Source organism: Anomaloglossus baeobatrachus, chromosome 11 (assembly GCF_048569485.1).
Source record: "Anomaloglossus baeobatrachus isolate aAnoBae1 chromosome 11, aAnoBae1.hap1, whole genome shotgun sequence".
In the NCBI taxonomy this organism is placed as follows: Eukaryota; Metazoa; Chordata; class Amphibia; order Anura; family Aromobatidae; genus Anomaloglossus; species Anomaloglossus baeobatrachus.
Window position 1 is genome coordinate 155773863 of NC_134363.1, and position 14236 is coordinate 155788098.

Genomic DNA, 14236 nt, shown 5'->3' on the forward strand with positions numbered 1-14236 from the left:
GCTCTCAAGGCCAAAATGCGCAGCAAGCTGTCCAAAGGAATCTTGTTCCTCCAAGACAATGTCTCCACTCACACTACACAAGCGACCACAACAAAACTGGCAGAGCTGGGCTTCCCGCTGGTGACAACCCACTTTATTCACAAGATCTAGCTCTCTCCGACTATCATCTGTTTCCAAACTTGAAGAAACACCTCAATGGTGCCAAATTTCACACCATTTCTGATGCCATCGCTGCTACCGATGTCTGGATTGAGGCACAACTGAAATCCTTCTGTTTGCTAGGCTTAAGGCCCCGTCACACACAGAGATAAATCTTTGGCAGATCTGTGGTTGCAGTGAAAACATGGACATATTGTTCCATTTGTACACAGCCACAAACCTGGCACTGATTGTCCACAATTTCACTGCAACCACAGATCTGCCGCAGATTTATCTCTGTGTGTAAAGTGGCCTTTACAGCACTTGGAATACCGATGTAAGAAGTGTTGTCATCAGTGGAGAGTATGTATAAGGCCCCCTTCAGACGCACATGTCTCCGGTACGTGCTAGGCACGTACACGGGCACACGTACACCCATTAAAATCAATGGGTTTATGTGCACGCACGTGTGCAGCCATTGGCCCATGCCTCAGTGTGGAGCAGACGTGAGCCCGTGTGCTCCATACGGAGGCATGTCCTTTTTTCTCCGGCAGCACGGGTGTCACGCAGCCCGCACACGTACCACACGGATGTAGTGTGGATGCGGGCCCACGTGACATGCACCGGAGAAACACACGTGTCATTGTAAAAATAAAAAAAACACATACTCACCTCCACCATCCCTGCAGTCTCTGCCGCAGCTGTCACCTGCATCCGTCCCCCAGTGAATTTGAACAACGCATCTTCTTCACTGGGGGCCGGAAGCAGCTTCAGCGGGGCATGGCCTGTGCCGGACACTGTCATTCAGCACCACAGACAGCTCCGGAAGAATCTGGTAAGGTGGGACTTTCCATTCTCTGTGTGTTATTACGTATAACACACGGAGAACACGAATGTGCTACAAACACAGCACACGGGGAGCAAACCACCCCTTTAATACACACGTGTAAAAACGGTTAATTATTTACACGTGCGTGTGAAGGGGGCCCAAAGTAAAGTTTCATCATCCTATCTCGTTTCTCTCTGGGTAAAGCCAAAGACTTATCAGTAGCTTAATAAAGTTTAAGAAAAGTAAAAGAAAAAATTAGCAAACCATAAAAACATGCTGGGGAAAAAAAATCTGCTCCAAAAAACAAAAACAAAAAAACCCCCCACAAAAAAAGGCATGATAAGGGGCAGAAAAATAATACTTAAGTGTTACAAAGCATTAGAGAAACTGAGATTTTTCTTCAGCGTTTTCTACTTGAAAAACGAATGTTGGGGAAAAAAAGCATAGCAACCCTAAGGGGTACTTTGCACGTTGCGACATCGCTAGCATCGGCTAGCGATGCTGAGCGCGATAGTCCCCGCCCCCGTCGCAGCAGCGATATCTTGTGATAGCTGCCGTAGCGAACATTATCGCTACGGCAGCTTCACACGCACTTACCTGCCCTGTGAAGTCGCTCTGGCCGGAGACCCGCCTCCTTCCTAAGGGGGCGGGTCGTGCGGCGTCACAGCGACATCACACAGCAGGCGGCCAATAGAAGCGGAGGGGCGGAGATGAGCGGGACGTAAACATCCCGCCCACCTCCTTCCTTCCGCATAGCAGGCGGGACGCAGGAAAGGAGATGTTCCTCGCTCCTGCGGCTTCATACACAGCGATCTGTGCTGCCGCAGGAACAAGGAACAACATCGTACCTGTCACTGCAGCGACATTATGGAAATGACCGACGCTACACAGATCACCGTTTTACGACGCTTTTGCGATCGTTTATTGGTGCATCTAGGCTTTACACGTTGCAACGTCGTTACCGGCGCCGGATGTGCGTCACTTTCGATTTGACCCTGACGACATCGCAGTAGCGATGTTGCAACGTGCAAAGTACCCCTTAGTCTATGTCCATAATGAGTTTTTTAAAGGGGTTGTTTGGTGTAAATCCACAAGTCTGCAGTCACTTTATGTGCATTCTATGTGACTGCAGACTTGTGAATCCTCACATTGTGCACACTGCACACTGTAAGGGGTACTTTGCATGTTGCGACATCGCTACTTCAGATTATTAATAGCAGCTATGATTGGTTGCTATAGGAACAAAGGACATTCATAGTATAAGAAGCTTATATGTGAGGTGATATGACGTCAGTGGGGAGATGGATAGAGAGAGACAGACAGAGATAGACAGGCACAGACAGACAAAGAGTCAGACAGGGAAAGAGACAGACCGAGACAAACAGATAGGAAAAAAAGCCAGACAGACAGGGAAAGAGACAGAGACAAACAGATAGAGGCAGACAGGGAAAGACGTACAGGGAAAGAGACAGACAGTGAAAGAGACAGACAGAGGCAGACGGGGAAAGAGGCAGACAGGGAAAGAGACAGAGACAAACAGAGACATACAGGAAAAGACTTACAGGGAAAGCGACAGACAGTGAAAGAGACAGACAGAGGCAGACAGGGAAAGAGACAGTCACAGACAGAGACAGACAGGAAAAGAGGCAGACAGACAGACAGAAGCAGATGGGGAATCAAACAGACAGACAAAGAGAGAGTGGGGGAGAGACATAGAGACAGTTACTATCCCGAGCAATGCCGGGTACTACAGCTAGTATCCTAAATACTGTAGACTGAATAGCGTATAGGCTGTCAGTAATGGAAATATAGGGCAGTGTCCAATCATAGAACATTTTACCTTACCGTGTTTTTTGCCGCTTTTCCATTCACCCTCGTAGCGGAAAAATGAATTATCATAAACATAAATTCCGTAACCTAAAAAAAAAAGAAATAGAGTTAAAACAAAACAAAAAAAAATACTTTGAGCATTAATAATAAATGTTTTCATATGAGCAGCCTCCCTATACACGAGGTTTTCTTGTCCAGTATTAGCCCTGCCGCATATAGGTAGGATTTCTCTTGTGGTTCACCTTTTGTCTGGACTCTTTCCCATAAAAGCACAGCATGTCTTGTTTCTAAAGTTAATTCAACTTACAAAATTTCTTTTTTCCCCTTCTGGTGTCCATTCTCTTCTCAGATCCCCATGCTGTATATTCAGATGTCTCCATCTTTTCAGTTAGTCATTCAAAGGTATCAACCACTCAGGACTCTCAGTTTTTTTAAAAAATGTTTCCCCTTCACCCAGACATTATAGGGAATGTCCACTACTGAACAACCCATCAAACCATGTGTAAAAACACTATTAACCTCCAGCTATGGGGTTAAAAAGCAGGTTAATGTCATTCTGAACCTGCCCGTCACCAGCACTTAGAGCCCCACTGCCGGGAGGAAATTAACGCTGTTGGCTGTTGGGCTCACATAAAACTGGCCATTTTTATGTGTTAAGTATCTCAATTTTTCCATTTTTTCCATAGCAGTAATGCATGTCTATATTCCCATATTCATTTTTACACATATCATAGGGCTACAGAGTGCAACTGTCTACTTTTTGTTACTATGTTTCATGTTCAGTTTGCACCTGTTCACATTAGAAAGTTAGGAAGTGCCATCAGTCTTTTTCTTTATGCACAGAGCGGTAACTGAACCTGCGCCAGCTCAATGACTGGAAGCAAATGCTGCAGGGAGAAACGTCCTCCCGGCAGTAGGGCTGTAAGTGTGGGCATCAGGCAGGTTCAGGACTCTATTATCTTGCAGATGAACCCCACAATTGCAGGTTAACGCTATATGCTTTTTTTCATGTGTTTCCGCAGTGTTTTGAACTGCAGCGTTTTAATGCCAAAATGCATGCGTTGTGATTTCCAGGCAAAGTCTATGGGAAATAGGGCTTTCTTGTGCGCACGATGCATTTACAAACGCTGCATTTTAGTTGCGGAAAATTTGTCAAAATCCCTGCGTTTGAAGAAGCAACATGTCAATTGTTTTTGCCATTTTGGCAGCGTTTTAATAACATTAAAGTCAATGAGAAATGTCTAAATGCAGATTTTTCAAGAAAAAATGCGTTTCACTTGCTTTTTTACTAGCGATCTGCATGTGTTTTTGACATAATAAACGCAGGTCTTTCGGTCTCTCTGCCTATCTCTCTCTGTCGGTCGGTCTCTCTCTCTCTCTCTATGTCTCTATCTCTCTCTGTCCATGTCTGTCTCTCCCTCCCACCCCCTCTCTCATACTCACCGATCACGGGCGCGGCGCTGCACGGCATTCCCACTGTGGCGGCTTCTCCTCTTTTAAAAATGCCAGCCACTCATTAATCCATCACGTATTCCCTGCTTCTTCCGCCCACCGGCGCCTATGATTGGTTGCAGTCAGACACGCCCCCACGCTGAGTGACAGCTGTCTCACTACAACCAATCACAGCCGCCGGTTGGCGTGTCTATATCGAGCAGTTAAAAAAATAAATAAATAATTAATAAAAAAAAACGATGTGCGGTCCCCCTCAATTTGGATACCAGCCAGGGTAAAGCCACACGACTGAAGGCTGGTATTCTCAGGATGGGGAGCTCCACGTTATGGGGAGCCCTCCAGCCTAAAAATATCAGCCAGCAGCCGCCCGGAATTGCCGCATCCATTAGATGTGACAGTACCGGGACTCTACCCGGCTCATCCCGAATTGCCTTGGTGCGGTGGCAAACGGGGTAATAAGGAGTTAATGGCAGCAGCCCATAGCTGCCACTAAGTCTTAGGTTAATCATGGCAGGCGTCTCCCCGACATACCCTCCATGATTAACCTGTAAGTTAAAGAAAACAAACACACACATCCAAAAAATCCTTTATTTGTAATAAAAGACAAAAAACACCCTCTTTCACCACTTTATTAACCCCTCAAAAACACCTCCAGGTCCGACGTAATCCAGGCAAGTTCCCACGACGCATTCAGGTCTGCTACATCGGAAGCTGACAGGAGCGGCTGTAGAACACCGCCGCTCCTGTGAGCTCCATGCACCAACTGAAGTGAGTCGCGCGATCATATGTGCTGTCACTGAGGTTACCCGCGGCCACCGCTCTCAGGTGGAGGACTGCAGCTGTGGCCGCGAGTAACCTGAGTGAAAGCACAGCTGATTGCGCGGCTCACTGCAGTCACTCAGGGGATTTGCGATCACAGATGAGTCCTTCACGTGTGACCGCAAATCAGGCTGCCACACAGAGAGAGCCGCGCGATGTCAGTGAAATCGGGTGAAGCTCTGACGTCACTGCTGCGGACTCCTGTGTCCTGGCACTGACTTCGGAGGTTCGTCTGAGTTCATGACAGCACACAGAGACAGAGCCGCGGGATGACAATGAAGTCGAGAGCAGTTCATCCGAGTTCATTCTCATTGCCCGACTCTGTCTGTGTCTACTGTCAGCAGGCATGTAGCAGAGCTGAATTTCCGGGGGACCACACTGACAAAAATGCATCCAAAACGCATGCAAAATGCATCCAAAATACATGCGTTTTGGGTGCATTTTTTGTGTCAACACACAGCGTCACGTCTGCCAGAGGGTGCGTTCTTTTCCGCACTGGTCAGGACGCAAAGTGCGCACATAGCCTTATAGCGTTTTTATACAAGACAGGTTCCCTTTAACAAGAAGGAAGGTGATCCAGCTCAACTGGGGCAAGGTCCGGCATGCACGGATAACACTCTGACAGTGCAAGGGTCCAATAGAAGAAAAAATCCAGCTTCCGGAGTTGTAGTAAAACTATTGCAAGATTTTATTGAAGGACGTCAAAATTAATGTGATGACAAGGACAAAAATAGGGAGCCCATATACGGCATAGGGCTACGCGTTTCGAACGCTAACTGTGTTCTTTGTCAAGCCAGCTGTGCTGTGAGGCAGTGTACGAGCACACACTGTGTATCTACTTCCTGGTTCTTGCTGCTCTGTGTAGTGTCTTCTGCTGTGGCTCCCCCTAGTGGTAGCTTGACAGTATTGTTTTATATCTCCGTGTGTGCTTGCTGTGTGATAGAGGTTTGGTCCCCTGTTTGGCTATCACTGTTGTTTACACGCTCCTGTCCCGCTCCCCCAGGGTAGAGAGGAGGAACTAGATCAGAGCTGGCCAACAGGGCAAAGAAGGCAGACCAGACATCTTCACCTTGAGATGTATCTCTGGGATCAGGATCCTTATCATGTATTGTTTTATATCTCTGTGTGTGCTAGCTGTGAGATCGAGTTTTGGTTTCCCCATTTGTCCATAACTAAGGGTTCAACCACTCCTGTCCTGGCCCTCCCCTGAGGTGTGGGAGTATTACATCAGGGCTGACCAACAGGGCAAGGAAGGCGAACCAGACATCTTCACCTTCAGACATATCTCTGGGATAAGGGTCAGATATGGCCCCCCTAGCCTGAGGGCCAGTTTAATAGCCTCAGTCCCCTGTTATCCCCTGCCTCTCAGAGACACTTATATTTGCTTTTACTATTGATTAATACAAAATTTGTTGATACAACAGTGATTATTTAAAGGGACGGATATTGGCTTATTGGTTAGCTACTTTTAATGGGTGTCACTTGAGATTCAGCCTCCTTCCTTCTGGAGGAGAGCTCATTTTTGTAAGGTCTTTTATCCCACTCATGAGATAGTGGGTCTAGGAAGGATTTCCACTCCTTACGTCCCTTTATAGTATCCTGGGGATGTCCTATGGCTGCCGCAGTTAAGAAAACATGAGATCACTGGTATTGGTTTCTTGCAGGACGGCCTCGCAGTGGGACTTAATATCATATAACCGACCTAAGTATTAAGATTTCATATAAATAATGGAATGATCACATTCACTCCATTAAAACAAAACTATCATGACACTTCGTTCTTAACCCTATAAAGGGGCAGCCTGCACCGTTCCCATAAATGACATTAGTTCCGTATTAAGCGGTGGGTATTTTTTATTTCTTTTTCAAACCAAATGTCAATTTAGACGCCTGCCAAGACAAAGATGGCCGGCTTACATCCCGCTGTCTTGAAAGGTTCTTTTTTGTTTTCGGTCACTGTATCAGATGGCGATCTGTTAGGCTCGGGTATGAAGTCAGCCTCTGTAAGCAGGTACACGGCGGCTGGACTCTGCGGAGTAGAAAGGACGATGTGCTCCGTGAGTCATCACTATTTCTCTTGGACGGAGCTGAAACGCTGTAACAGCTGCTGTGCAAAGTTTAGTTTGGCCGAATCCTCTTAATTTTATTTCTACATATCGGACTCAGGGTACAGGGCAGTGCTGTGCAGTCACCGTGACACTGTGTATGCCAAAGAACAGGACGAAAAGCTCTGCTAAATTCTTAATACAGAAATGAGGAAGTGTAATATAATTTGTCTTATCCATGTAGCATCTTCATGGTTGCAGGGGTGGACTTTTTTTTTGGGGGGGGGGGGGGTGTGGTTTCGGAAAACCCTTGTTCTAGGCATGGGTTGTTTAAAAAAAAGCTTTACTGAGCCTCCTTGGATCCAGAACCAAGTCTACACTGTTGCTGCTGGTAAGTGTTAAGGCTGCTTTACACCAGACAATCTATCGTGCGATAGATCGTCGGGGTCACGGTTTTTGTGACGCACATCCCGCATCGCTGGCGATGCCGGCCTGTGTGACACCTCCTAGCGACGCAGTATCGCTCACAAATCGTGAGTCGGGTACTGCTCGCTAGGTTCCATAATATCGTTTAATTTAGTTGTTCATCGTTTCCGTGGTAGCACACGCCGCTCCGTGTGACACCCCGGGAACGATGAACAGCAGCTCACCTGCGTCACGCGGCTGCCGCCGGCTATGTGAAGGAAGGAGGTGGGCGGGATGTTTACGTCCTGCTCATCTCCGCCCCTCCGCTTCCATAGGCCGGCGGCCGTGTGACGTCGCTGTGACGCCGAACGTCCCTCCCACTCCAGGAAGTGGACGTTCGCCGCCCACAGCAAGGTCGGACGGGAGGTAAGTACGTGTGACGGGGGTTAACGACTTGGGCAGCGATTTGCCCGTGACGCAAAAAGGACGGGGGCGGGTACGATCGATTGTGAAATTGCACAATCGGTCGTACCGTGTAAAGCAGCCTTTATTCTCTGCAGCGATAGCGCTGCAGCCAATCATTGAGCTGAGCGACTCTGCCCGAGTAGATGCCAAAAGTCACTCAGCTCACTGATTGCATTGCTCCTGGTATCTGTAATTGTCTGTGACACGCCCACCAGGGCCGTGGGCCACTCATTACCGGGCCGGTTCTGTTCTGGGAGATCACGGCGGAAAAGCCCGGCTCTGTGACCCCGGCGGTGTAATTTTAAGATGATGGGGGGAAAAGTTATTTACAAGGGGAGATGAATTTGTGACGCCACCCGTGGTATGCGGCAAGATAGGTGCCGCCACTGCTATTCAGTTCCCTTGGGGTCGATGGTGATGCAGCTTAGTTGGTATAGCTCTCCACAGGTAGAGCTGGGCCACAGGGCTGTCGATGGTGTTGAGATGTAATGGTGAGGTGCAGACAATAATTGGGCAACACAGGGATGCAGACACAAGTTCTTTACTCACTGTTGATAGTTCCAGGTTACCACGACTAGTCAGATGATGCCCTCGGGGTGCTGGGTCCTGCTGTGATGGGCCCCAGCCGATCCCCGGATAGTTCGGAGGCACAACCTGGTACGCCCTTCTGTGTTCCTTCCCTGGTCGTCTTCCTGCGCTGGCCTCTCCCGCGTCTCACACACAGTGCCCTGTGCCGATGTCTGCGTATCCCTTTTATGGGTGCCTTTCCTGCCGTGTCCCTTGGTCCTATGTGGTCACCTTTTTAGCGGGTTATGTGCGGTGGTGGCCTCGATATTTGAAGTAACCTCAGCCACTGGTTTACTAAATGAGCCTTGTAGTCTAGGGACCGGTTCCCCGTCACGGCCAAGTCCCTCCACAGCGGTAAGCTGATTGTGGATGCGATCACACGGGTGTATGGCGCACTTCCTGTAGCTCTAAGGCTCCTTTTGTCCTGATCGTGTGATGAGCTGCTCCAGCTCCAGTCCCCAGGACCTTTCTCCTCCGCGTCCACTTCCTGATTGACTAACGTTCTACAGTCTGCTCCCACTAACTAAACCCCACCTCCAGACTAGCTCCGGGTCTGTGCTTTTCCTAAGGTGCAACTCGTGCTAACCACGGCCTAATGGAGTGTCGCTAAATTAAGAGTGTGTGTGTGTGTGTGTGTGTGTGTGTGTGTGTGTGTGTGTGTGTGCGTGTGTGTGTAATGTGTTGTGGCCTTCTCCTTACCCGGGAATAGGATACCACACCTCTGGCTGAGGTGCAGTATCTCTGTGGCGACTGAACCCTCAGGGGCGCCACATCTGCAGTGACAATGCTGCAGCCGATCATTGAGCTGAGCGACTCTACCCGAGTATTTGACAAGAGTCACTCAGCTCATTGATTGTGTTGCTCCTGATGTCTGTTATTGTCTGCAGTGACAGCACTGCAGCCGATCATTGAGCTGCGCAACTCTGCCGGATTGGATGACAAGAGTCACTCAGCTCAACAATTGTCTGCAGCGCTGCTGATATAGCATCATCATTGTTGCAGGCAATAAGGGCTTATTCACAGGTTGAGTCATTGCCATCCCACTGCTTTTACAGGGAATCTGTCAGCCAGTTTTTGCTACCTCATGTGAGAGCAGCATGAGATAGACAAAGGGATCCTAAATCCAACGGAGTTTCACTTAGTTCACTGAGTGCAGTGGTTCTGACCCAATAAAAGTTTTTACATGTAGCAATGCAGCAGAGCTGAGAAAACTGTCTCCGCCCACACCATGCTCTGTATATACAATGTCTATAGTCAGTGAGCTGTTAATCACAACATTGGGTGTACCAGACTACCAGGCACAAGGCAATGTAGTCCAATCAATGATAATCTCCTGGTGCTTAAAGAGGACCAACCACCAGGATTTTCCTATATAAACTAAAGCCAGTGCTATACTGGCGCTACCATGCAGATTCTATACATACCTTTAGTTGTGAGATCGGATGTATACTTTATGAAATATCGGCAAGTAAAGTTTGTGAAATGCACTGTTACTTGATTGATAGCAGCTACAGAATATCTAATAGGTGGGTCGGGTTTTGCTAGTTATTCCCTCCCCTATCTTCCTGTCTGTCCTTCTTCCCCCCTGTTCTTCCTCCTTCCTTCCTCCCCTTGTAATAACAGAAACAGGGGGAGGAAGGACAGGCAGACAAAGCTGGGAATAATTAGCAAAACCCGACTCATCTATTAGATATTTTGCAGCTGCTATCAATCAAATAACAGTGCATTTCACAGACTTTACTTGCCTGTATTTCAGAAAGTATACATCCGATCTCACAACTAAAGGTATGTATAGAATCAGCCTGATAGCGCCAGTATAGCACTGGCTTTAGTTTATTTAAGAAAATCCTGCTCTTTGGTCCTCTTTAAGCAAGCATTGCAGGTAAACAACAACACACAGTATGATAAGAGACCCATCACTGAAATCTGTGTGTTAACCCTTGCAGCATGCTGTGTTCAGATTACATGGCAAAAACCTGCTGACCTGATTCTGTTTGTGTAATTTTGATAGGCTGGAAAACGAATCAGCTCCTTTTTATAATGTATTGAGCTCTATTATCCCTCATGCTCCCACCATTATAAGAACTCTGCTTGTAGTCATTGAACGCAAACATATATATTATTTTAGATTTGGAGCTGAATCCCATTCACAGACTACAGGCTGTTGTAAACTGAAGACAACAGCGGGGTATTTAGGTATACATAGGGGGTTTTCGCTTCCATTGGCAGACGTGGACCGAAATCTCTCCTGCAGCGAAAACATGTGAACCTAGTATGCCAATGAATACCAAACAGCAGCCCTGTCTCGAGTGGGCACGGAGCTTACGCTTTTAAAGAATACAAATCAACTGATTAGCAAGTTCCAGCCTGATTAACATGCTGAGTGCCCGAGCACCGGAGTCTTCGGGGGCCCAGGACTTGTAACGCTGCAGTTCTGAATCGGCCCATTCGTTTGTAGAGGGGCCATTGTCAGGAGGGTGACGGCTTCCCTTTATATCGTGTCTCCTCTACACATTTGTGGTGGTGTCAGCCGCTGGATTATTTGATCCGATACCGATAATAATCAGCTCTGCCAGGACCCCCAGGGATCAATTGTAAGCAGAAGGGATCCCGATGGAGACATAATCCAAATCTTGGCAATCTTACACATATTGTTAGTCAGTGGTGTAACTAGAGTCCAATAGGCACCAGTGCAAAGATTTCGATCTGCCCCCCCCCCTCCCATGCATGTTGTTAAGATATATGGGCTCCTGTAGCTTTTTAAATCCTATGCAAACATATGTGCTGCCCCCTACCTTCATTATGTAGAAATATTCCCCATTGTGTGCTAGTGTTGCCATCCTGTAACACATGTCCCCCATCCTGGGCCATTTCCTGACAAATATGTACCCATCCTGATATATATGCCCCCATCCTGGTACATATGTTCCCCATCCCGTATACATGTCCCCCATCCTGGTAAATATGTCTCCCATTCTCATAAATACGTCACCATCCTGGGCCTTTTCCTGGTAAATATGTTCCCCATCGTAAAACATTTGCCCCAATCCAGGTGTTTATGTCCCCCTTCCTTGTAAATATGTCCATTATCCAGGTATATATGTCCCCCATCTTGGTATATATATATCCCCCATCCCGGTATACATGTCCCCCATCCCGGTATACATGTTCCCCTTCCTAGTATACATATCCCCCATCCTGGTATACATGTTCCCCATCCTGGTATACATGTTCCCCATCCTGGTATACATGTCCCCCATCCTGGTATACATGACACCCCATCCTGGTATACATGACACCCCATCCTGGTATACATGTCCCCCATCCTGATATACATGACCCACATCCTGATATACATGACCCACATCCTGGTATACATGACCCACATCCTGGTATACATGACCTACATCCTGGTAAATACGTCCCCATCCTGGGCCTCTCCCTTGTAAATGCCCCCCATCCAGGTGTTTATGTCCCCCTTCCTTGTAAATACGTCCCTTATCCAGGTATATATGTCCCCCATCCCGGTATATATGTCCCCTATCCTGGTAAATATGTCCCCCTTCTTGGTATACATGTCCCCCTTCTTGGTATACATGTCCCCCTTCTTGGTATACATGTCCCCCTTCTTGGTATACATGTCCCCCTTCTTGGTATACATGTCCCCCTTCCTGGTATACATGTCCCCCATCCTGGTAAATACATCCCCATCCTGGGCCTCTTCCTAGTAAATATGTCCCCCATCCTCAAACATATGCCCCCCATCCAGATGTTATGTCCCCCTTCCTTGTAAATATGTCCCTTATCCAGGTATATATGTTCCCCATCCTGGGCCTCTTCCTGGTATATATATCCTCCATCCTGTGCCCATTCTTAGTATATATGTCCCCCTTCCTGGTATATATATTCCCCATCATGATATATATGTCCTCCAACCTGGGTTCTTTCCTAGCATAGATGTCCCCCAGCCTGGGTTCCTTACAGGTAATATATGTCCTCCAACCTGGATTCTTTCCTAGTATATACAGTATGTCCCCCATCCTGGGTCCCTTACACGTATATATGTCCCCCATCCTGGGTTCTTTCCTAGTATATATGTCCCCCATCCTGTAGAATTCGAAATCCTATGAAATCATATCTTGCTGCCCACACCTTCATTATGTAGTAATGTTCCCCATTGTGTACTAGTGTTGCGATCCTGTAACACATGTCCCCCATCCTGGGCCTCTTCCTGACAAATATGTACCCATCCTGATATATATGTCCCCCATCCTGGTACATATGTTCCTCATCCCGTATACATGTCCGCCATCCTGATAAATATGTCTCCCATCCAAATAAATACGTCCTCATCCTGGGCCTCTTCCTGGTAAATATGTCCCCTATCCTGAAACATATGCCCCCATCCAGGTGTCTATGTCCCCCTTCCTTGTAAATATGTCCATTATCCAGGTATATATGTCCCCCATCTTGGTATACATGTCCCCCATCCCGGTATACATGTCCCCCTTCCTGGTATACATTTCCCCCTTCCTGGTATACATTTCCCCCTTCCTGGTATACATGTCCCCCATCCTGGTATACATGTCCCCCATCCTGGTATACATGTCCCCCATCCTGGTATACATGTCCCCCTTCCTAGTATACATGTCCCCCATCCTGGTATACATGTCCCCCTTCCTAGTATACATGTCCCCCTTCCTAGTATACATGTCCCCCATCCTGGTATACATGTCCCCCATCCTGGTATACATGTCCCCCATCCTGGTATACATGTCCCCCATCCTAGTATACATATTCCCCATCCTAGTATACATATTCCCCATCCTAGTATACATATTCCCCATACTAGTATACATGTCCCCCATCCTAGTATACATGTCCCCCATCCTAGTATACATGTCCCCCATCCTGGTATACATGACACCCCATCCTTGTATACATGACACCCCATCCTGGTATACATGTCCCCCATCCTGATATACATGACCCATATCCTGATATACATGACCCACATCCTGGTATACATGACCCAAATCCTGGTATACATGACCCACATCCTGGTATACATGACTCACATCCTGGTAAATATGTCTCCATCCTCGTAAATACGTCCCCATCCTGGGCCTCTCCCTGGTAAATGCCCCCCATCCAGGTGTTTATGTCCCCCTTCCTTGTAAATACGTCCCTTATCCAGGTATATATGTCCCCTATCCTCGGCCTCTTCCTGGTATATGTCCTCCATCCTGTGCCCATTCTTGGTATATATGTCCCCCATCCTGGTATATATGTACTCCATCCTGGTATACATGTCCCCCATCCTGATATACATGTCCCCGATCCTGGTATACATGTCCCCCATCCTGATATACATGTCCCCCATCCTGATATACATGTCCCCCATCCTGGTATACATGTCCCCCATCCTGGTATACATGTCCCCCATCCTAGTATACATGTCCCCCATCCTGGTATACATGTCCCCCATCCTCGTATACATGTCCCCCATCCTGATATACATGACCCACATCCTGGTATACATGTCCCCCATCCTGATATACATGACCCACATCCTGGTATACATGTCCCCCATCCTGGTATACATGTCCCCCATCCTGGTATACATGTCCCCCATCCTAGTATACATGTCCCCCATCCTGGTATACATGTCCCCCATCCTCGTATA

General features: G+C 47.6%; 1 protein-coding gene across 1 annotated transcript in view; it reads right to left on the reverse strand.

Annotated features, from left to right (window-relative positions):
- Window positions 1-14236, reverse strand: part of MORN1 (MORN repeat containing 1) — a 519059-nt gene that overhangs the window by 498267 nt on the left and 6556 nt on the right. The window contains exon 2 of the mRNA XM_075329305.1: window positions 2813-2884. Coding sequence (XP_075185420.1) covers window positions 2813-2884 — 72 coding nt within the window. The remainder of the gene's footprint in view (window positions 1-2812; window positions 2885-14236) is intronic.